Source organism: Haliaeetus leucocephalus, unplaced genomic scaffold (genome assembly GCF_000737465.1).
Source record: "Haliaeetus leucocephalus isolate CR32 unplaced genomic scaffold, Haliaeetus_leucocephalus-4.0 Scaffold173, whole genome shotgun sequence".
Classification (NCBI taxonomy): Eukaryota; Metazoa; Chordata; class Aves; order Accipitriformes; family Accipitridae; genus Haliaeetus; species Haliaeetus leucocephalus.
This window is the reverse complement of record NW_010972609.1, coordinates 4241355-4267149: the sequence shown is the minus strand read 5'-3', so window position 1 is coordinate 4267149 and position 25795 is coordinate 4241355. Positions and strand designations below refer to the sequence as shown.

The window sequence follows — 25795 nt, the reverse complement described above, 5'->3', positions numbered from 1 at the left end:
CTCAAAAGCTCTCCTAAACTTTGATTAACTGAAAAAGGCTAGACTCCTTACTCATCCAACTTCAATTACAGAATGAGGGATGAAGCTATACCTGTTTTTAGGAGTAAAAATATTTTTAAGAGGTTTAAAAAGGAGATTGCTTTTGTCTACTCCATGAATATGTATAAACTTGTATTAAAGCGTAATCACACAGTCTCCAAACATTTATATCATGTTCCTGGACTTTATTTTTAAATGTTTAAACAAACAGTGAGAGGCTAAACACACTTTTTTCTCATATAAAATCAAATCAAAATAAAACTCTGGCAATACGCCCTTTCTGGCTTAAATGCAAGAGCTGAAAGCTGCCAGAACATCAGATTAGGAACTAGCTTTGAAAGTCGACCACCCATGTAGTGCTGAACGGGCATTACTGGGAGGACACGTGTTATCTTCAGAAGATCATGAATCAGGGCCTTCATCTTTTGCTCACCCATACATAAAAAAGAAGTTAACTGCATTTAGCTGTGAGGCACTGCTGAACTAAACCGCGAGATACCCAGTGTATGCAGATAAGAATCTTTCAAGCAATATATAAAAAATAATTACATCATCCTTTCAGTTCTCCACTTAGACAACTCACTTGGACCATACGATACGAGTTTTGGATGTGCATCAGATGACAAAACCAGCACCGCAGACAAGGCAGAGGAAGACAACGCAGGGTGCCCATCCGATGGCATTCCTATGGCTGACATGACACCACCCCACCCTTCACCATAAAGTTTGCTTCAGATTATACTCTCAGCTGTTATCTACACGCTTTCATTTTTTCCAGAAGAACATGGCAGCTGTTATCTTACCACCACTACTGTGCAAACAATGTTTTGGAAAGCAAGGGGAAAATCACAAGATACGCTGATAGGCAACAGCTAGGGTCCAGTAGCGCACATCAGTCTTCTACTTTGTAATCAAATGATCAACCTGTGGTTTTCCTGGAAGGATATTATACTTGCTTTCTTAGAAATAATATAGACAAATAGCACCCAGGTAAAATTCTGCCTTGTGTAACTTTGGTCAAGAATGGAGACATTGTAATAGAGCAAAATTTGACTAGGACTGCAAGGATATTATAGTATCAATACAAAAAAATCCCAAATTTAACTACCTTGAGGTGAAAATATTCTGTCCAACTATTATTTCTATCTGATAAATGACTCAGGACTTTATTTTACCCACTCTACATTTGTGCCTTCCTCATTGAATACGACAAAAATAATTAGATTTACTTGGATTACTAAGAGGTTGAAGTTTGCTGAGGAGAATGAAACTACTGAGTAACACAGACTACATTTAACCTTTGACTATGATGACACAATTAAAATCACTATCGAAGGGAAAAAAAGAAGACAAGCTTCTATTCCTCTATCAGACTGATCTGTTGTCTGCATTGCAGGCTGAATCTGTAGAAATGATGTAAAAGATTTCAGTAGAGGTTAGATAAAAGAAATACTTATCTTAACGTGAAAGGAAAGGAATTATCTCTGCCATGTATATAGATATCCTAAAAAGCACGGTCCGGTTTTCTCCAGCTAAAGAGTAAAATTATGGCAGTATAATGCAAATAATTGCATAGTTTATTTGTTTGCAATTACTAGACATGTCTAAATGGAAAGAAAGAAAGAACATGAAAAAGACATAGCTGTAAAGGCATAGAATAAACAAAATAAAATGCAGAGAAAATAACTACTCACATCTGATACATGCCTGTTGCTCTAACTCTGTTAAAATGCTTTATTTAGTGTGGAGACTGTGGATCATGTCGATGGAGTTATCTCAGTAACTGGCTGTGAATGTTGCAATGTGGGTTTATCTGATATGCGAGAAAATTACACGCGCGCACACACACACCCCAGAGAGAAACAATGGCAGTCACACTGCAGATGAGTAAAACAGGTATTTATTTCAAAGATTAAAGAATTGAGTGCATATGTGCAGCGTTGCCATTCCTACAGGGTTCAGTCATGAAAACAGAACACTTCCCATGAAAACCAGAACCTGGTTTCTAACATTGTACCCAGCACATTGAATAGCAGACTGAAAATCTGAGACACATTCACCTATATTAAGTGAGAGTATCGCTCTGCTGCTTGAAATTAAGAAAAATGTCATGTTTGGCTTTCATCTTCCTTAGCACGTATTATGCCATCTTTCCTGATAACGGTAAAGCAGTACCATAGAAGCAAAATTCCTCCTTACACTTGAACCTTGGCCTCAGATGAAAATGGAAAGAGCTGTCTCTAAGTAGAACTCAAAGGTAGAGATGAAGAGATGCTAAGAAGCTACCAGCGTTGTCTACATCGGTACCATATAACCAAGTACAATGTATTTTAGGAATATATGAAACTAAATATTAGTAATTCCAAGGCTATGACAGCAACATTAGGAGCCAATGAAGAAATATCACTGAGGCAAGCAATTAAAGTCTGCCCTTCAGCTATATTGTGTTAATTTTTAACAATCTAATTATAATTTTTGCATGTATGTGCATGTGCTTGTGTTGTCTATGTACCTCTTCGATGTTTTGCTGTTGTTTGTATATTGTTTCTTGCTTTTACCAGGACAGCCTCCAAAATTTGTGACATTTGTTCATCCTTCACTAAGTTAGAGTCATTAATGCTTATTCATACATATTATATAAATAAAGCCGTTGTGTGCCATTTGACTCTATTTAAAATTGTAAAGCTCTGGCTTGAATTCAGACAGTTGTATGTATGTGAACTGGTGTTATTTTCTCAGGGTTTACATAAACAAATATTTGAATTGGTAAAATTAATTATCTCTTGTTCTAATACCAGTCTTCCCTACTTTTCAGCAGCAAAATACTATTAGCTTCAGTGAAAGCTAATTCCGTCAAGCTGGAACCATTACATCTGTCTTGTATGGCACTATTACACTGACCTTCTAAGAGAGGCAAGACTGTTCTTGGTAACTCCAGTTCAACAGTGGCCTCTGTGGATATCACCCTGCTGAGCTTTGGGGCCCATGACATGATGTGTGTGATGTCAGAGTGAACTTAATGAGATATTGAGACTGAGAATTTGAATATAAATATGTCAATTGCTGTAAGCACTTAACATCAAATCTTTCCTATACTTCCCTCTAATTAGCTCCCACAAAAACATTCTCATTTTTTTGGTAAGAATTCTCTACAAGACGTGATTTTTATATTGACTCCAGATCAGTAAATTAACCTACATGTTTGCCTCTAAAAAGACTTCTGTATGCATGATCTAAAATTCAGGCTTAAAGACTTTTAAGACGCTAAGGACAGTCATTACATTAACGATAAAAGGTATTGTTTTCACCCACTACTAGCATAGAAATTGAAGTTGATGAAAACAGGACAAAAAAAAAGTTTGTGTGACAAAATCATAATCCTTCTTTAAATTTTATGAAAAGCTATAATCTCTGTTTAACCAGTAATCATATAAAAGGGTCAGATGAACTAAAAATACAAAACAAATAAAAACGTACTTACCCCAAATTGCCATGAAAATAGCAAAGAAGACAGTCCCTCCATTATCAAACAAATGTGTAACCTGAATAGAAAATAAATATCATCAATAACAAATAATATTGCCACCTTATCTTTTACCCCAAAGAATCCCAGAGTACATAAGTGGTGGCAGAAACTAAAAGCTAAGCATTCTAATGAGAAGTCCTATTTGTATGTTTCTTCTACCAAGGTTTGTCCCACTCTGTCTTTCAGTATAACCTGAACTCTGGTTTTACACACTGTCACTTCATGCATCTTCAGTCTATTTGTTTCACATCACCACGAGCTGCTCTGTCCATGTCAAGACAGGCTAAAAATTCCTCCACAGTTCATCTCATATGCTGGGTCAAATTTAACCTCAACATTTTCTATTTTAAGGCTTTTATAAGCTTAAATAACTTCCGCCTTTTCACTTTTCTTCCTCTGTATATTACTTGGCCAATGTCTCTTTTGATTCCATTTTCTTGTCCCAAACTATCTTGCAATTTCTCTGCAGGTAAGAATAGTATATATTCCTTTTTAACCAGACATCTCAGCCTCTCAAATTATTGCCATATTGTCCTTCTTAAAAGGCTAGTGTCCCTAAACTCCAACAAAAATTAAATAAATTCTAACTACCCCCCCCCGAAAAACCTCCCCATAATTCTAAATTGTGCACTTAATTTCTCCACATGAATGCTCTCCTTTTTGTTGGATTTATCCCTATTTCACTCTTTGTTATAAGATTTTTCAGGCAGAACAGATATTCTGCTGCAAAGTCCAAGGCTTACAATAGAAAATAAGTAATAATTAGTTTTTGCATGACTACGGATCACTCTAAGTATCTGAGTGGGTGAATTGCAATCTCACTTATTATGAAAACATCACAATTTATATTACGAAAATCCAGAATTTCTAATATTCAAGCCATAATATGAAACAGTATTTAGGAAGCTGAAATTAAGATCAATGTTCTTCAACAGATTTAAGGGTACCAATTTACAGCAACATAATTTATCCAGGGATAATGGGCCTACTTTTCCTCTAATGAAAGGTGGTTTAAGAAGTTGTTGAGCATTAGTAAGCAAAGCACAGGCTTCAAATTCCTATTAGAAAAAAAGCACAAATCATAAAATAATAGAGCAAACCAACTTATCATCAACACGCATCTGTTACAAAGAGAATCTGAAGACAGAGGAAAAAGAAAAGTGTTGCAAATGGCTTTGAAATGTATCGTCCTAAACCATCCAGAAAATTCATGGTGATTTCCTACTCTTTGAAATAAGAAGAGAATGTCTTGAAATAGAATATTCTTGAAAAGACTTTACTTTCATTGGTGTTGACTCGGTTGCTGACTTACGGACCAATTTTTAAGCTTTTATCATGAAAAAAACCCTGTCCTTATGCCAACCGAAGGGTGCAGGTAACCATATTCAAGTTACTCTGGGCAGCAGGAATGTTCTATACACGAGGTGTGCCGGGATGCTGGGACTGACAGCCTGTCTTGGGCAGGTTACCTAACCCGCTCCTGGGAGAGCTGCTTGCTGCAAAGAGAACTCATCCTGCTGACAGATTTTCATTCTTCTAGAAAAGGCCGGCATTACTGCTTCTGCCTCGCAAATTAAGAAAACTAACTCAGGAAAGCACAAAAAGTTAATAGAAACAGTGTTGCTTGCCTCTATTTTATTTCTTATTGAGTAAAATTATTATAATATTGTGAGAATTTATTAAAAACAAATACATTTTATCTGTATGTCAGTTCTGTTTTTCTTTTTTTTAAGGTTCTGAAATAGGAATTGACTATTTGATATCAATAAATCCAATATGTTCCCCGCATGAATCATTCAGTGGGATCAGTTGTACACAGAAATATGTCTTTTGCTTTGTTTTTCTCTTGCTTCCATAAAGGAAAACACAAACCTAATGGGTATGAAACTGAAAACATGAGAGGTGAACAAAAGCAGTACAATAAATCTGATGAACATTTTCAGTTTTGAATGCAGATCCGTTTGAGGATGTGATTTTGGATATTCTGCTCAGTCAAGAGTGCGTCTTTCCAACGAAATACAAAATGAACCAACCAACCAAACCTAACCTAGCAGAATTAAAGTTGCTAAAAGTAGAAAACATGTACCTGGCTCCCGATCTAGCACTGCCTTTACAAAAAGTGTTTGGGTGAAAGTCTTTCAGCACCACACTCAATTAGAATTAAGATTTGACTGTCTTAAAGGCTAAATATGTAGTCTGAGACTCTGTGTTGACCAGGGGCCTCTAAGCAGAGGTGAAATATTGTAGGACTCGGTGCTAGTCCGTCAGCATACCTGACTGATCATCATCATCATCCAAGACTCCAGGCACTTCGACTCCACCCTGAATCAACACTCTGCCCTGGGGCCCGAGGGCAAGGTGTTCTGGGCGCAGGACCAGTCCCAAGAGCCCTGGTGCACCACCCTGATCACCCACAGATCAAAGAGTCCATTTAACGTGGACAAGAATGACAGCCCGGGCATTCAGCAATTCAGATTGCAACTCAGGTATTACCTGCCTTTCCCTTAAATTATAAAGTACACTTCAGTGTGGCCTTTTTAAACGGAGATGGAATGAAGAGGGAGGGGATGAAATAAATGGGCAGTAACAAGAAGGAAAAAGGCATCTTTTGTATTTTGTCTCCAGCTTTACAAAAAACTTGGCAGAAGAAACATTTGAAGTATATGATTTTTCCGGCATTAGTTTGTTCTGTCCGAAGTGCGCCTCTAAAGGGAAACTTGGCAGATATTTAAGAAAGAAACCCTGACAACAGTTTTAATAACGTGAAATATGAGCACAAGGCCTTATATAAATGAGGCAGGTCCCATGACATAAGCAGGTTTGGGGAGATAAACTTCACTTAAAGGAACACATTCTTCCTAATTAACTCAATGCTTATGTACTCATATACAATGAACTATATGAATGAGTACGGATTAAAACACTTATTCCAGAATAAGGGTGCCGGTGCCCGGAATGAATCAAGAATAGCTTCCCTTGCATATCAGCTCTTTGGTTGTGTCGAAGGAAGACAGAGGAATAAGTTATGTTCCCACAACAACAAAACCAGAGGGAAACGCTGACGAGCTCCATCTCAGGAACAAGAAAGCAAGCAGGAAATGCCATTTTCTTTTCCCAGATGCCTTATTTTTAAATATATTCGTTCCACTTACTTATATTACTAAGTGCTTCATAAAGTACAAAGGAGCATTTGATATGAAATCAGATTGTAGTTTTCTAACATTACAGATTGTTTTCATTCACCAATTTGGGTATAAACACAGTGGAAGTGCTGACACATGTTTGGGTATTTGCTACTCAACTTGAGCAACACCGTGGCAACCAGCAGGATCACAATCCCTGCTGGAAACCAGATGTTTCCTAGCAAGAGGGTAACGAGTGAAGATGCAGTGAACTTTTCTTTAGAGACAACACGGTGAGTGAAGGCATTACAGTTATAACCTCGGAGTTATAACAAGCCTCACTGAGGTTTTTTTTTTATTATTTTTTCCTTTTTCTTTGCCAACTGAGTGGCCAGATGGTAATCCCATTCCTTCCCAAAAAGAAGTCTCTCTCTCCCCAGCTTGGGAGAGATCCAGAACAGACAAATCCTGAAAGGAGGCAATTTTTGGTTGTTTTCTGTGTTCCAATCTAAGGTTGATCAGTTTTTCAGGGCAAATGCATTGGCAGGAAAAGTTGGGAGCTTAGATGAATTTCCATAATAATTGCAGACATCAGAAAAGGGTGCCTGCGAAGATGAAATACGAGTGGTTACCTCTTGTCTTCCCTGGTTGTCATCTGAATTTGTTTCAAGGGGACTGGTTTGAAAACACATGGAAGTATGGATGGACTGCCACATTTTTTTTTCTGCTGCAGTGAATTATTCACAATGTGACATTAACTGTGAAATTTACATGATTTAAGCACATGGTGTCAGTGTAAATATAAGACACAAAACCTGCTTCTTGTTAACTGTGGATGTTAAAATAACAGGACCAAAGTTAAAGGAATGCTACAATGCCAAATGTATTAATTTCCTGTTAAAATGCAGTGGACTGCTCAAGAGGTACTTGTCATCTTCTAAAAAGAGGCATTTCTGGGATTGGCTGTACAGTTTGCATAATGTTATTTCAGTTAAGAAAGCTCTTACCCTCAGTGCACATATTAAAAAAAATTAGTAAAAAAAAGGTTACAAAAAAAAAATCTCACGAAGCCATTTTCTGCTATAGAGTTACAGCAGTATTTAAAAATGAAAACCAGTTTTTGCCTTAAGTACAACATTTTCAATGGTATTAATTGCTGTTGTTGCATTTTTTTTTTATTTTTGGCATTATAAAATAGAAAACTGAATTTGTAAAATCTAAATATAAGTGATTTTTATAAATGTCAAATATTTTTAGAGTTTTCCTTTACAGATAGATTAGAAATTGGTCCTATCTATACGAAATTTCAAAATCTAACACAAAATTGATTTTCTTTCACATTGGTGCAGTGTTGTTGTAATGCCATGGCCCGGAGACAATCACATTTTGTAAATACAGGCTTCTGAGCAAGATTTATGTTATGGCTAAAGAATTACAAGAAAAATGCCAAGGCTGCTTTTCCAGCATTATGAACATATCACACATCAAAATATATTGCTTACTTGAAAACACAGCATGTATACAGAGGTACTTGTGTTTATTTAAGTTTGAAGGATAGCTTCTTGTAGCAAAATATTTAGTTGTGTAAAATATTTGCATTCGTTTGACAGAGCAAAGCACATCGCAGGCACATTATGCTAGAGAACTCCTTTAGGAGGAGCAGAAATTCAATTACAAAGTAAGCAAAAGAAACAGAATAAGAAGTTAATTATAGGGGAAAGTTGGAAAAACCTTCCAAAAAAAGTTTTATTACTCAGAGGACTTTATAAGTTGATGAAAATAATAAGGATTTAGGAAGGAAATGCTCACAGAAAGTAAAACAAATTGTAAAATTATCTCTGATCATTTCAGAGCATTCCCTTATTAGAAAACATGAATTACAAAGGCTGAAAAAAAACCTCTGCAGAGAAACAATACGTTTTGCAGGAATCTTTGCTGAAACAAGGGTAGCCATTGCACAATGAAAGTGGATCTTCAGACAAAAAATATCTCAATAAGGATAAGACAATAATTACCTTGGCGTATATGCAGCTTTCATTAAGTTTTTGTAGTGTGCAATTGCGTTCACACATAGGGCACATGATGGTTTCATTTGCCTCGCAGATCTCTTTGCTTTAGTAGGAGACAGGAAAATAAAGGTTATAAAAAGGCTTTTAGCATTCCTAAGATTTTCTGAGGTTATGCCATTTGTGGTCTCTATTTGTTAACAATATGCTTACACCACAGAACTGGCTCAATAAAATAAATTAAAAGTGAATGTTTGGCTTGAAAAGCCTAATCCCAAATCGGTAACCTGAAAACTATGGGCCCTAGAGTAGTATGCAATATTTTTGGGCATCATGCTACACTTCTCACACTTGTGAATATCCCATTCTCTCCCAAATATCACAAACAGAAGAACAAAACATTATTCACTACCTTCCGATCCATTTACTGCATATTTTTCTAAGTGACGTAGAAGATACCAAACGTTAAGAGGATGGACATCACTGGTACAACTACGCTGATTTCAATCAACTTATCCCAGCTTACGGCAGCTGAAGGTCTGTTCCACAGGATGATCGCATGCACACTTAGATCAGTTGGTCACATGTAAAAACCCATTGACAGGGATTTCTGGCAGTAGTATTTCCTTTGCATTTTTATTTCCTACAGAAGAACTTACATAAAAGGCTAATAAAAAAAACCAAAACCACTTTAATATCCTATTTTGGAGGAAAATATCTTCAAGCCCTGTTGTAGTGTTTAAGGATCCTAAGATTTAGGAAGATGAAGTCACTGTCTTTACTACTTCAAAATGTAGTACATAATTAAGTATCTTGAAAAAGGCAAAACAGAATTAACAGAAGAGCAAAAATGAATTTTAAGGCAAATTTTAAATGCAGTGAGTAAGCTTCCTAAAGAACATCAGCAATCGCCTTTCCCTATCCTTTAGCAATGTTGACGTGCCTGAAATGATCTTGTGACACACTAGGAAAGTAGCAGTATAAAACAAATGCCAGGAAATCCCTACTAATTTGTTTTAATAAATATTGTGCTTTCACTATCCCACTCTTAAAAGCTGAATTTACAGTGCTAATACTGTATGGAAGATTATGCTTATTTCCAAATGAGTGCATCTATTAAATCCTGACATAACAGTAATGGAAATAAAAGATTCCAGTTGCCTAGATGCCACTTTTGTAATCTTCAGTCATACTTCACATAACATCAGAATCACTAATTCACTGAAACCCTACAACCTAATATGGATCTGACAACGAAATTGTCCTAAGTAACCCTTAAGCCAGAATGAGCACAGCCAGTCATTTCAGAGTTGCAGCGTAACAGAAATCTTATAGTGTGTCACATCAGAGAATTTTCTTGCTTGCATTTTCATTCAAACGATTAAGCACAGAAAATCATATTTCAACAATATGTTGTAATGGTTTGGCAGTAATGCAGACTGTTGTCAAATATAAGGCCAAATTGTGCTGTACTTTGAATTTAAATTCAACATTATAAAAGTTAGATTTTCTGTATTATATATCTTGAGTTAAAATCTTGGTTTGTTTTTAATAACGTATGAAGTTTCACAAAATTATACTGACAGTGATAGGTTGCATGCTTTAGCACTACTCTGCAAAGGCAGTAACATTTGTTATACAAGTGTTTGTGACAGGTGCTATGTTAACTGTTACTGCAACTCAAATCTTCAGTATAACAGAGCAAAATAAGCTTTTTTGTACTGTCCTCACTTATATATCTGAAATCTGACTACAGCACATGGTGCAAAGACACCTCAAGCTATGCTGCGTTCATGCCTGGTCTTTCTGTTTGACTGACAACAAAGGGACAACTTACAACAGTGATAATTAATGGTACGTCTAAACCCATCAGAATCAAAATCTTCAAACCCATCAGATTTATTTTTACATAGACTAATCAACACGTAATAGCTTGGCATCTAACTTGAGAATAAAGATAGGTAATAGATATGGCACGTAATTTGTTGAAAGAAAAGAACCCAGATGAAAGCACTTCTAAAGGACTATTTAAGCCCCTCCATTTGACTACCACTTCACATTACCCCCAGTTTAGCTGAGGGAGGGCAAATGGATCAAAATATATTCGGAATTGTATGAAACAAGAAATACAAACTTAAGTTCCGCATTTTTGTTTCTGCATGTCTGAGCCCTACGAAAATACTCCGAATACTCTGGAAGCTACTGGGGAGTTTCTTACACAGCGATTCTCTGGATTTTTCTCCTGGTTACCTTCATCTCACAACTGAATCCTGCAACGAGCTGCCGACACGATAATCTCAGGACCCTGGGGGACCTCAGGCCTGGCTCCTGGCAACCACAGTATTACGAAGCTTTATTCCAAACCCATGCAAGAAAAAGAACATCCTCCATTCCAACATGCTTTCAGTAATACTGCCCGTCTTATGCACTTGCTTTGTGATCGGAAAGAAAAATGTCCCTAACTGGGTAGAATGGAGAAACTTCTGTTTCTAAACATGGGACATAGATGCATATTTGCTTATAATAGTGTCTAGTTCCTGAAACGACAGTGTGCGTGCAGTGTTTTTGTCTTCCCATCTTATTTCACCTTCCTCCTCCCAGTACAATACATTTGAGTCATTGAATGATTCAATAAGACCTAAAAGCTTATTGTTTCCCTAAAACTGTAACTGAGGAAAGCAGAGAGAGATTATGACAAGGGGCAAAAGGCAGTGTGAGAGGGGCACTCGCGCGGGGAAAGAAGGAAGGATGCTACCAAAAGGGAGCAAATATGCTCAATTTCCAAGTTGCTTGTGGCAGCCACAGATGAACTACACAGAGCATCTTTCCTTTACACTGGGAGCAGGGACTGATGGCCTCATGCAGGGCTGAGATTGGGGTCTCGGCACAGGCTGAGATAGAGATATATATATATATTTATATAATTTTTAATATATACGTAAAAAGAGCCACCTGGTATCAGGACAGACTCCGAGCACAGACCAGAGGCAGGCACTTGTACACATCGTAAGCAAGACAAACTAGTTTCTGGATGGGACATAATTCTGCATAACCCTCGAATTATTGCTGCACAAAACCTATGGCTGGCATCGCAAGCAACGTTTTGGCTCTACGGCAATGTACACCCGTGTATTTGCTTCTTCCTTCTCTGCTGAAACTGCGCTGGATCTCAGTGGAAAAAGAAGGAACCGATGGAATTCGGGCTGCAGCCGCTAGAGGGGGGCTCAGGGCAGCTCCCGCAGCCTGAGAGGTGAGGGGACATCACTGAGGAAAGCAGGCTTCTGCAAAATTGATATGATCAGTCGCTGAGTTCAGATTTTGTGGTACACAAGACCGATGAAAAATAGGGCTTTTGACAGAATTTATCATACTGTAAATCAACATTTACTAACATCCACTGATTCCTAATAACAGGATGAAACCTCTTTCACATGAAGTAGTATTACACTGAACAAGACCGAATCTGGGGCAATGTGGCAGTTATGACGTTGCCATAATGCCCTGGCACTAGGTTTAAATTCCTAATTGCCACTGGGTTTCCTGTGTCTAGATTTTGTCAGAATAACCTACCCGACTCCGTTTCTTCCTGACGGCTGCTGAACGCTGCATTTGCATACTGCGGTAGCTGCAGTGCTCAAAATCAAATGATATATTTTAAAACTGTTATAGATGTTTATCTAGCAGTTTTCTTTAAATGACTGCAGGAACACTAGATAAATAATCTCACAGTCCCAGAATATGGCAAGAATAAGAACATTTAAGTTGTGCAGTCTGTCTGCCTGCTAATGGACGACTCCTGTCTGCTCTAGGCAGGAGGTTTCTGTCTAATCCTCACTAACCCCTTCCAAGCTAAGTAAGCAAATATGGCAAGGAGCAGCATCTGTTATCACCGGCCTTTAGAATTGCCTAAGTACACAAGGTGATATGGAAAACATCTACCTACATTTTATCAGGCCAGTCACAATCAGCTTGAGTTAGTTAAACTCTGTTCTTGAATCCACGTCTCACAGCAGGTCTTTGCACTGATATGACAGTATTTTGTCACAACTAACCAGAGGGACTGCACAGATTCACGCCATCAAAGGCAGAGAGGACCTTCTGCCCAGAATTAACACATCCAGATTACAGATGTGGGGCTGCCACAGAGCACACGGCTAGGGCTTCTGCATTATCCCACCCTCTATCAGTATTTTGAAATGAACACTGGCTAATGTTAGCTACAATAAATACATAAAGACACCCCTCCCCTTGTAGGTATCTTGAGCTTATATGGTGGATCACCTAACTTTCAGGCTCTTGCTTCTGGAATAGTCCAGAGCCCCTGATGGGCACCTTGGTGCTCTGTGTAGCACAGCATGGCACTGAGGCACCTCCAGATGGGACCCAACACAACCAGCCTCCATGGGGAGCAAACTAAAAACTGCGTGCTCTGTCTGCAGCTACTCAGCAGCAGCCAAGGAGAAACTTAGGACAGGAAAACATGAAAGCTAGCCTATGTCTGTGCTCCTGCGATTTATACCCTGCAACCTTCAGCAAGCAAGATAACTGCATCTCTCTATTAAAAGATCTAAGCAGGAGTCCTATCTCCAAGTCTTCTTGGGAGAAACGTATCACACATACACAAGCACATAATAGCTTACAACTTGAAAAAAATAAACTCTTAGAAATTTTGTTCTTTCTCCTGGGGAGCATCAATGCCACATCTTTCTCTTCCACTAGGAGTGCCTGAAATACTAAGCTATACCCTGATAGTAGTAGATTATGGCCCCTTGTTCCCCCCTTGTTGAAACTGTGCCATTGTACATGTGAAGAATACAAGATTCCCAGTTCAACAGCTCTAATGCCTGTCCTCTAAGACCAGGCTGATCCTCTACTTTACATCCATTGCATTATATGGACATTTATTGTACAAAACAATCCTAATACAGAGAACAATATCTTCAAGACAGCATAGTTTCCTGGCTGATACACTTATTGCATTTAATTGCATTTAATTCGGTTTGAAGTTGTAAAGTCTCTCAGGAGTTTGCTGTGCAAAAGCAAGCCTAAAAAAGCCTTAATTACAGCACTGTAGAATATAATAACTCACTGTGAAATAGAAGATAAAGCTAATTCCATAGAGAAAACTTAAAATAGTCCCACTCAAAGCCCGAGAAACAACACCTCCTATGTTATCTGACTCCCGGTATACTTGCAGCCTAAGCATCCAAACTGCTTGGACCAACAGTTGCAATTTTAAGAGCCCTGATACTGTTGTGTCTGATGACATCTAATGGAAAACTTTGTAATGAGGGTGCATCCTCATTACAGTGAGGAGTCAAACAGTTCCTAAAATACAGTCAGCACTTAACTTAAGCACCTTCATCACTATTTCTAAATTGACATAAACCCCTCTCAGAGCAAAATCACAACAGTGGGAAACTTGAAAACTAGGTTCATTTCATGTGATTGTAACCTCCCTGCAGCTGGGTCTTCTGGCTGCAGTTTACACTGACATAGTGAAGAATTTTGTTAGACTCGAAGTTTGCCACTGTTAACACTGGGAGGAAAAAAAAAGGCATAGACAGAAGTAAGTTGAAGTTTAGCAACTCTACTACACTCCAGAAGTTATAGGCAAGATGGAGGTAAAGAGGGAATATGTCTGATATTTTTTTTCATCTGTTAGTCTTGAGTAGAATGACAACCATTGCAGTACCTACGACATTAGAATCAGTACTTGCTGTTTTTCCTTACAGATAGAACGGGAATCACTGCAGATGCAGTGGTAAGAACACTTGCTGTAAATGGTATGCATCCAGCTTGATGCAAAACAGATATACAAAGTGAATACACTTGACTGAAGAACCCAGCGTTCTATTTGGTTATTTTTACATGACTACCGTATCTGGAAAAGATATAAAGTATAATGATTTAAGTTGTGTCAGACTGTTCTTAATTTTCAACAGGCTATTATATGTTATTAAATAGGATTTTACCTTACTTGGCTGGAATCCATTGTAAATAATCCATAGAGGAAAACAAAGAGCCCAACTAGGGCAGCAGGAATAAGCATTCCAGTATACCATCCCAGCCAGGCAAAATACAGTCCAATTTTTTCACCAAAATATCGCCTACATGAAAAGGAAACACATACATTGTTTAAAGTTAAAACTTATGGCAACCTCTATCTATCTTCACAGTAGTAGAATAATTCTAGTGAGGAACTACCATTACGAGTTTATGGTAAAATTACTGTCAGTTTACGACAACATTTTATTTCAGGCTAGCATAACATTCTAGTGACACTAATTGTAGACTTACCAGAACATATATTTTATAAGGATATAACTAAGGATGTAACTGAAGCGCTCTGTAATTTTCATGTCCTTGCAATGACTAAGTAGATGTAGTTTCTAGTTTCAACATTATTAAATGTAGGACATTTTATTTGCACATGCAGATATATATACACACACACACAATTTCTGGAAAGGGATAAAGTAAGTCAGTATAACCTAAGTATTCCATTACAAAAAGCATTTATGATAGATAACCATGTAATTATGAGAGAAAACAATGGATTGAAAACACAAGCTGAAGATTGAGCTTTAATTCTTCAAAACTTGGGTATCAGTTGCTAGAAGAGAAGAACTAGCAGTGATCAGAAAGTCAGTCAAGGAGGATACTATTTGATCAGCACAGAATTGTCCCATGGCACACGATTAGCTCCACAGCCTTCAGTGGAACAATATTGGGCACAATGATTGGTTATGACTGTCAGATCAGGAATAAGAATTGACGGCAAGGACAAATGAATTATTGGTATTCAATGTCAAAGATGAGGAAAGCATGAAATCCAAACATCACAATTATTTACCTTCAATTACATATATTTCTCTGCTTTACATTTGGTAACCTATGACATTAATTATAAGATATAGAAACAGAAGTTTATTTAAACCCACATGGAAACGTAACAATTAGGTTGTATTTTCACTCCACTGGATCTGGTAACTTCGACTGTCTGTGTGGACAACATGTGGCAACAGTTTTTGCTCTCAAAGGTGCTCTCATGAAGGGCGAGTCTCTCTGATCAGCAAACCATGGCATGGGTTTGTGTTTTAAGTTTCACACTGCAAATTTTCAAGCAGCTGGATCTACGTGCCTTTTATGCAGCCTCATTTGAAATTAACAGCCATGCACAAAAGACCACCGAAAAGAAGCAACTTAGAGAATTCCAGTCTTATCTGATAATATTGAATAACTAAATTTTACAGGCACAAGGAAAGCACAAGGAATTTAGCAGTACAGTTAACACACTGTTACCATGCTGTTTGTATCACAGGAGCAAGCTACTCTTCAAAGTACTAATACCTGATTAAATCGAGAGGCTGGTATTTGTACCACATTCCCCACCGTGCCCAACGTTCATATAAGAGGTGTCTGTGATTCTGAGCTCCGTGTGTTTTGATAGGATGTCTGCTTTTGTGGCTTCCCTAAGAAAACACAAAGAAATAAAGGTACATTATTAGGCGCTATGGAAAAAATATAAATTTCTTATGTATTTTTAAATATAATTTTAAATGAGGTGTTCACTATTTTTAATATAAAGAAGTACTCAACTCTTTATATGGCTTCAAGTACAGTGTTTCTATTTCACTGATATATGCTTATTTGTATGCTTTTACCTATTTCAATTTTTCAAAATTTGTCATGACACGTTTTCAGTATCTTTTTTTCCTCTCCTATAAAATTTTAGAAATTTCTGGTAAGTCAGCTTGGTTCTCCTCTCCTAGACATTTTCTATGACTGACTTTACCTTCTGTTTAAAAGCATAGAAAACCATAGTTTTTCCCTACTACATATTTTCTAAGGTGATGGAAACAACAGAACTGGCATTATTTTGAAGCTGCACAGGACTCTCAGAGGCATTAAAAGAAAAACACAGAATCAGTCTGACCCCAAAGGAGTCCTTCCAGGCCACACCTGACATTTACAGACCGCCTGACAGCCTGAAAGAATAGCCTCAGGCTCAGCAGTCAAAAGGTAACACACAGATTTGCTAGAACCATCCTAGGCAGAATCTCTTGTATTTGTAATTTTACTCCAATTCTGAAGCAGGACATTTTCTTTAGTTTAACTTTTCCCCCCCAAAAGACCCCATCACTCAGTTATGGTAAAGAAAATCTTTCATCAAGTAACTGCAAGTGAACCAAATAATTTCTTGGGAGGAGACCAGAGTTCCCCAGAGCAGTACTTCAGAGTTGGCAATCAGACAGATTCTTGACCCTGGCAGATCCATGTAATTTAGCCATTTAGATTTCTATCATCTATTTGAAATCTTGAGCATTCCCCGCAATTGAAAGAACACTATTTACTTGTTGCAATCTGCTGACCCTCTGGTTTAAGAATGAGTTAAAAACAAAGCTAAACATAGCAGAGAGCCCAATTCTACTAATTTCTCATTACAGTCAGCAAAGCAGCATACCAAAAATGTCAACACAAGAGTGTGACCTTTGCAATGTCTAGGAACACCTAGGAACAGAACATCAACTTATTCTCACAGTCACCTGGATGAAGGACTGCAATGCATGAAGCATTACCCAGTATTGCACATTTTTAAATCTTTTTTTTTTTCCTGCTTCTTTCTGCACTGTTTATCCATAACAGAGTTCAAGTCTCAGCATTCCCACTGGGACTGAATTTTCACTCTCATTTGCTTGTGTGATAAAGAAAAAAAAAAAAATAAAAAGAAAAAATTGAGAGTGTTCAACCGCTAACCCTTAGCACCAGTGAAGTAGCAATTAAGGTAAGAGTGGCTTAAAAATATGATTTCATTAACCTTAACTGAAACTTTGAAACAGCAGCGTATGCCATAACAAAGGAACATATACATAAATGGATGACAGCATGGTTTTGACAGCCAGAGAAAGCTTCACAGGTTTTTCTGGTAGTATGGCAGCTTTTCCCTGAAGTCAGTAATGCCCAGCTGAAGCGTTAACAATGATGTTCAATTATTTATCTAAAATACTCCTTCTCTATATTCCCAGCATTTAATTATTAATACCATATAAAAAAATTACTCTCAGCAATTTGTAAAGCACAGGTCAGTCCTTTGAAACAGGAGACCAAGTCACAATATTCAGCCCAAGTAACCACAGAGTTCACAGCTGCAATTACCATGCTACTGATCAGCAGTTAAAATGACTGAGGATGTGTGGCTTGCTTCTTGCTTTTCAATACACAAAGATTGTCTAAAACAATCTTGTCTTTGTCTGAAGTCAAACACATTTTTCATTTACCTCACAGGTTTACAGTCTTCAGTAGACTTTAACCTACTGAAAAAGATACTGTCAAGTAGAAGTTATCCAGAACTATTCAGAAAAGACTAAATGGGAAATAATTAACCAATCTCCCTAACTGTGATCAAGTGCACAAGCTATTAGAAAAACAGAACATTTTGTTGGTGGCAGGCAAAAATAATTTAATACAACTAATTGGAACAACTCAGAACAACTGATATTCTCATTAAGAACTCCACAGGCAATGTCCAGTTCATAAGAATAAAAAAAGAATTATAATATTCTAGTTCAGCAAGCAAATGCTCCAAGAAATTATTACAATACATTACGTAAGAAAAATTTTTAAAGCTAATAATAAAGTAAGAGCGATAAACAAAAAAAAAAGTCTCAACAGATTACATAGTGAAATTAAAAGTTTGCAGGACAAAATTAAAGTAGGATCTCAAAACATTAGTGCAAGCTTTAATCTAAATATAAATACAAATACAAAATTAAACAGGTTACCTCATGTGGTGGAAATGCTGCTTCATATGTTCCATTATTTAGTAATCTATTAATACCTAAAAAGAAAAAAAACCCATTAGCTGAGATAGCAATTTCTTTATACACATCTAATTTCAAGCAGTGCGAATTTTCAAGTTACGTATTGAGAATGTAACTTAATATTAGATGCTCAGGATGTTGCCAAACATTACAATAACAAATAATCCCACCAACTGTTTGTGTCTTGTTGATCTTGTGTCTTTGCAGGTCTTGCTGATCCCTCAAGATTTCTGGCTCTGTCAAACTAGAGCAACTTTCTGAGGGCCAACATCTGCAACTTTTCTCTCAGGGTTGGGTGCTCATGCCATATGAAGTGTGAGAAGATCGTTACATTCACTTTGTATTCATCAGAGCATATGATACGGATTTTACGGGTGACCAGATGATCTGACATACACAGAGAACGGTATGGACAGACAATCCTTGAGGCTGCAAAACCCCTGCAGGGTTAAAAGCGAACCTGTTGTTATTTTTAAATATAAGCCAGCTGAAGGACTTTGTATCGGAGCATTGCTCTGCACCATACTGGCTACAGCATTTTGGATCAGTTCCTAAGAGTCTTCCTAAAAACAGATTTGTTGTATTATCAAAGCAGATTATAAAAAAAAAATAAAAAATAACCAACCATTAATAATTATAATAAAAAGATTCAGTAGCCTGTAAGAGAGCACACCTGTAGCCAAGAGTTTCCCCAGGAAATAAGTACTTATGACAGATTTCAAATTTGTCCATTCAAATATACAAATTATGCCAAGCTAATCTTGTAATGAAATTTGCCATCATTAGCTTCAAAGGCATTAGATTTGAACCCTTGTTTTCTATGTTCTTCTTACTACTGCTTTTCTTCAGAAACTCAAGCAACAATTTTCTGTAATTTCTATCATCTTTGTAAGTATAAGGTTTTAATATGTCTCTATATACAATTTAATTCTTAATTTAATTCCTGCAAAGAAAACAGGAAATCATACATACGTACCCTGTTCATTGGAAATTAAAATGAATAGTTAGACCTTCTAAAAAATAATACTGTAATAGGAGTGCTGATATAAACTGAATTTAGTCTTCAGGTCAACTGTTTCTGAGCTGCACAGAGACCTCAAGTAAATTAAGTGTAGCTCACATTGATTCTGCTGGACTGGAACTGCTGGGAAGTAGCAAAACTACTAGGACCAGTCCTTGAAAACACTTGACAATATTCTGAGGTATATGTTATCTTTACTGTGGCTCTTGATCACGTAAAGTTATCATAATCTTTCCAATTTATTTTAAGGAACGAGTAATTAGATAAAAAATATGTTGCCAATTTTCACTGAGTTATTTAAGAAAATAACTGATGAGACATTCTTTCAACTCAGTTTCTAAGTGAATAAAAAGATTTCAAGGAATGGCAAAATTAATTGAGTTTACTCAAATGATACTTCTTCAGGCAAGTAAAGATATACGATTTTTATAGCTTCAGGTTAGGAAAAAAACCACAGCATTCTCACCCATTTTGGATTTTCCATCTTCATACTTAGTTCTCTGCAGCATGTGATGCACGATTCTACTTCTTGTGGAGTTGCTGAAGAAGCTGTCTTTGTTGTTTATTGTAAAGCTATTAAAATAATGAATGTCTTTTAATACCCCAAACAATGAACAGTTATTGAAACATAGCTGCTCAAGTATTTTCTTCTTACAGTGATTTATTGTACCTTTACCCTCCTTGGTTACTGCACAGGATAGTAGATTTTGCATCCCTAGAGCCTCTTCTCAGGTCCAATAAATTTATCATCATCACAGATTATTGTCGGGAAAATAGAACCACTAAAACTAAATTCTAAAATATCCTACTATCTAGGTCATTTCTGTTCTGGATATAATTCACTAAAAAAGATCTTTAGCAGCAGTGGTTGTTCTGAAACTCAAGTTACTTATGAGTTGGCAAATGTCTGTGTCATGGAAGTACCAGAACTACTTTTTAGAAAAAAAAAAAATTAAAAAAAAATAATAATCCATGCACTGGACAGTTGAGTAGCAGCTCCACAACCACGTTCCCTTAGAGAATCCTATGATGGAGCCAAATAAAGCATCCTTTCCCAGATGGCTCTGGATTCCAGATGCCAGAAATTTGACACGCAGGAGCTTTTGCCTACTCAGCTGTGCCAAAAGTGACACTATTACAATTGATAACATCAGCTGAGCTGACTGAGAAATAACACCAAAACCAGGTGATTGATCCAATGCAATATAGTCAATTAATGAAAAAAATTTGAGATTATAATGCAATTACTCAGTCTTTCCAGGGTAAAGTAAGTCCACTAGCATATAGCTTCTTCACTGAGAAGAAAAAAATCCTATTTAAGCTAATACTTCAACTTTAAATTAACTTTTCTCTCCTAAAAGAATTATCACAAAATACTTTAAAAATGAAGAAACACCCAGAATTTTAAAATCTAACTTCTTGGGTCCTGAAAAAATTTATGGCACAGTTTAACTACATCACCATCAACATGCTGATTTGAACACATACAGTTTTTATTTGGTGTATATGTATTTATACTTTCAGAGAAAAAAAGCATTTTTGAAATGCAGATCTGCTAAGAGGAAAAAATCATCACTGGTTTTAGCTTGCCTCCAGGTGTTCTCAATTTCAACAGCTGTCTCAGGTTTTGCTTAAGTAAAATATGTAATTAAGCAAAGCAAACTTGAGCAAGTATTTGCATTTCATAACATAATGGAAAGAAAAACATCTAAAACGAAAAGGCAGTGTTCATTTTTCAGTCAAATTTCTGCCTATACTGCTGAGTGACCATCACATAGCAAGTAACACAGTAGATTTTGTCTTTAAGAGAAAACCCATAGAAAATATCAAGTATGATACTGGGTATTTGCCAGTGACCATCTGTTAATGGCTGCCTCTATGGCACTTGCTTAGAAGAAGTGAGAAAATAAAAAATCCTTGTGGTCTCTGGTGCTGTCTTTCCAGTTCTAGCACTTACTGGTGTATGCGTGCACGGCTAAAGGGTGCTGTGTAGCAATCTGTTTCTTCCAGATCAGGTAGGGCCTCCTTATCAAGCTTCATTGGATTTCTGGGCAACCAACTTTTCAGCTCTCTCATATTCCTCTGCAAACTGAGACAGTAAGAAATCAGATTTACATGCTCTCAACTGCTTGTTATTTCCATCTCCAACATTGCGTATTTAGTGACATCATACTAGAAATGAAATGAAAGCAGGAAATTTCCACACTAAGTAACTAAAAGAAAATAAGGCGTTAAAGAGCAAAATTAACAGTATTTATTCGTGATCTATCTTGCACACTTTACCTGAGCACAACTCATCCTAAAATTAGCGGGATTATGGTTTGAGATGGGACTGCAGTATTGAGTCTGGGGAAAATAATTTTCCAAGGTAGTTCATCTGGCAGAACTGTGGACGCTTATGCTTTATTCAAGAACGTATCTAATTACGTCCTTTAGCCCCAATGGACAAAGCAAGTGGAACTCCTTCTCCCTCCCTTGCCTGGCAACTCGGACACTAAAATTCATGAAATTTGAAAGTAAATACAAGACTGCTCAGGATCAAATTTCTATGATTTTCTGATTTCAATAAAGCCTTCCCCTGAAGAATTTTCCTCAAAATCCGAGGGCTGATATTGCCTTACAAAGCAGTATACCTAAACACCAAATAAAGTAAAGGATACATTATACAGATATGGTTATATGGCATTTAGACAAAAAACCTAGGTATGGCTTCCTACAGTTTCCTAAAAATTGACACTATAAACCACAAAAAAAGCATAATTTTTGTACCCCCTACTAGACTGTATACTGGTAACATAAAGGGCTTTCTTCTGCTGGCAACTTGCCTAAACAGTGTCTCGGGACACAGTTTATACAGAGGTAAATCTAGTCAAGTGCAGTTAATTTTCAAGCAAATGCTAGAAGTTACCTCCTTACTACTCCAGTTTTGCACTCCTTGCTGACCTATATTTTTTTCATATTCAACTGCAATGAAATATGAGTATTTAAGGAGTGGGTCTCATATTAAACAAGTGCTATATTATGACACTATAAGCACAGCAGAGATCCAGAACAAGTCTAAATTTTAGAAAAACATTCCCTAAATAGTATTTTTTTCAGCAGGATTTGGGCCTTACTCAATAGATATGCATGCATAACTTATAAAGCATATGTATCTCATATCCATAAAAAGTGAAAAGCTAAGTATCAGGGTTTTTTTTATCTGAGGTGACTACTTAATTGTCTGCGCTAAGCAGAAGCACAGCTACCCATTTCATAATTAAGAGTAGTAAGTGATGACACGGTATGTTGCCCTCAGGCAGCAAAGCAACCTTTGTGAAAATGTACCTCTTATTATCAACATCAGCAAAAAAAAGTTCTACCCTTACTTGACACAGTGTCAGACAGAAATCTAAGCCAAATGTGGGATCAGAATTTTACATTTACATTTCAAATTCTCAAAATTTTCTTCTTGCTACATATTGCCAAGGTATTGGTGCACACTCTGTAACTGGTACTGCACTTGAAGGACATCACTCTATTTGACACTAAGCGTTATGAGCCAAAGAACATAACTATGTTCATAAAGTTGAAACACAGAATATGGTTCCCAGGCAGGTGCATCCCTTAATTGTATCCTTTATTCAAATAATACCTTACTGTGTGAGTTGATTATCTTTATTAGTTCCAGTGGAAGTTCTCTTGGTACAAAGTGATACACAGTGTATATAAGTACAGTTTTCACTTAATTTTCTTCATTTTTTTTCTGTTGTACACATGCTGATTTTTTTTTAGAGCAAAATGCAGGCTTTTCTTTGATGACAAAAATATGCAGATGCATCAGAAAGAAGAACAGAAAAACAATGCGTCTGATTTCAGATTTTTTCTTACAAAATTCTTTTAAAATTGGTTAAGTGAAAAGTCTTGATCATTTCCCCCTCTCCAAAAATCTAAAAAACTAGTAGATAATAATTATCTTAAAAGAAATTAGCTCTTGTTTAAAATTCATGTCTGCTCCTTTTAACATGCAAAGTAATGAAGAACAGCATTGGAATAAATTAAAAATGATGACCACATTACATTTGCAATTTCTCTTCTGAGGCAAAAAGGCTATTTATCCAAGGTGTGATTGCTTTTTATTACATCACTTATGGCTGATCACTCCAAAACTTAGTGTCTTCAAATAGCACAGAATATTTCAACTGAAAAGTACATCCCCCCCACGTACAAAAATAATCCAACAAGAAAGACCTCTTTTCTTGGCTTACATTATTTTTACAGCTGAAGAAGAAACTGAAGTTTCATGGAGCTTTCATTCAAAGTGATAACAAATTTAAGACAAAATTTTGCCTAAATCATAGGACTAACTCCTAAATCATACCTATTAGGATTTTTACTCAGAGTGACTTCCTAGGTCAAAAGTAGCAGTTTAAACGAATTCCTGACTTAATCTATTCAATGTAGTCTATTTAATAAGAGTAAAAGCAGACAGAGCTGGTCTGGCGAAGTTACTCATGAAGTCAGGAGTTCATGCAATGAGATCAAAAATGTCCCAGTGGAACGGTGCTGCAAAGATATGGGCTGCTACTTCAGGTACGTTCTTACTGAAATCACTCCAGCTGGCGCTACTGCAACTTTATGCACCTTGGACTATGGGATATTACTCTGAAACACATACACATTCTATTCTTAGATATAAAATGTAATATTTTATGAAGATGCCTGTAATTTCAGCTCTGTGCAACTTCCATGCTCAACTGTAGTGTTCAGTTTTATTTGGTTGATTGTTCTTTTTTGCAGAATGAGTTAGTTCAAAAATCCTTGCAGATTACATTTACTCAGCAGACTGCAATGCAAAGAAACACAGTATAGGTGAGTTTGGAATTATCTGATCAGACTCATGGAACAAGACACCAGAATTAAGCAACTGCCACTGGTCATGTTAAGTATTTTTGACAGCAGTCACCACCCAGTAGTTGGCTTGGTGTTTGCACCTCTCAAGACTGGCCAGAATTGTCAACCATATGCCAAATTACATGGGCATGGTATGTTTCCATGTTTTGTAATCTGAAACGTGGTATGGTTGAACAGATTCAATATATAGACACAATCATCACCCAAAAAGGAAAAAAAGGATACTATATTTGTTCAATGGAATGATATTAACAATTTCACTTCAGTGTGCAGACTGAAATCCAAAAGGTTTTAAAAGTTCTTTTGCAAAGCGAACTTATTGCAGCTCAGTTGCTAAACAAAGTCATTTTTGGTTCTCGATCTTTATAAGTATAAAATTATTTCAACATTTCAGTGGGCAGAGTGAAGCTGCATACTAAGGCAGCTATCTTTTGATTTTCTTTTCCTCAACGTCATTCTTAACCAGCATGAAATTGTTGTGCCTGATATAGCAAATAAAAGACTGATTCATTAGATTATTCCATCTTAAATCTGAGAGTTCAGCCAATTTTTCATACCTACATTATTTACCTGCATATTCCACTTCTAGCAACTTTTCTTCCTTTGAAAAGATTTGTTGAAGGCTTTCCAAATATTGCTCTTAAGGAGTATGACAAAATTATTTCTGTAGTGTGGCCCTATGAATAGAATTCAAGCTTCATAGGATTAAGTACAATGTTAAGGTTTTTTTTAAGGTACGTAAATAAAGAGAGAGATACCACATAGGTATCACATGTAAGAAAGACAGTATACCAGCAAGCATTAAATTCATCTTCTGTCCATTCATGCTCCTAATAATCTTTTACAAACTTTTAAAAGGACATTTATAGATACATACATCTAGCATATAACCATGTCAATAAATTCAGAGAAGTGTACATGTCACAGCAGAGTCTCATATTCTTAAATTACAGAAACTCTATAGCCTTAAAAATTTACCTTCGATATACAGGGATTTAATATAGTTCTTCACCGTAGCTCTTGTAAACTCTACTTCATAATTTAGAAATATTAATGAGAGATTTGATAAATTACAGAGAAGCAGTTAAGGTTGAAAAGTTGTAAGATGCAACAAAACAATGACAGTAGTAGTAGTTAAAATGATGAGATGTGTATGTCAGCAATTTCAGGGTTAGCTTTCATTTTTAGATGTAGCTTCTTTTTATTTTTTTCCTTTTTTCACACTATTCCTTTGTGCACTCGATTATATGAAGTGCCAGAAAAAATATTCAGAAAAATATTAATCCCCAAATTCTCACAAAGTAAATCACACGTAAAAGCATTTGTCTCAAAAAAATCAATGGCACAAAATGTGTTTATTACTT

General features: G+C 36.6%; 1 protein-coding gene across 2 annotated transcripts in view; it reads right to left on the bottom strand.

The window, feature by feature from the left end:
* Nucleotides 1-25795, bottom strand: part of ANO3 (anoctamin 3) — a 209269-nt gene that overhangs the window by 29128 nt on the left and 154346 nt on the right. For both annotated transcript variants that reach the window (XM_010563719.1, XM_010563718.1), the window contains exons 7-13: nucleotides 21496-21627; nucleotides 20005-20111; nucleotides 18479-18534; nucleotides 16047-16168; nucleotides 14669-14803; nucleotides 8703-8799; nucleotides 3521-3581 (exon numbers count right to left, since the gene is read on the bottom strand). In XM_010563719.1, the coding sequence (XP_010562021.1) occupies nucleotides 3521-3581; nucleotides 8703-8799; nucleotides 14669-14803; nucleotides 16047-16168; nucleotides 18479-18534; nucleotides 20005-20111; nucleotides 21496-21627 (710 nt within the window). The remainder of the gene's footprint in view (nucleotides 1-3520; nucleotides 3582-8702; nucleotides 8800-14668; nucleotides 14804-16046; nucleotides 16169-18478; nucleotides 18535-20004; nucleotides 20112-21495; nucleotides 21628-25795) is intronic.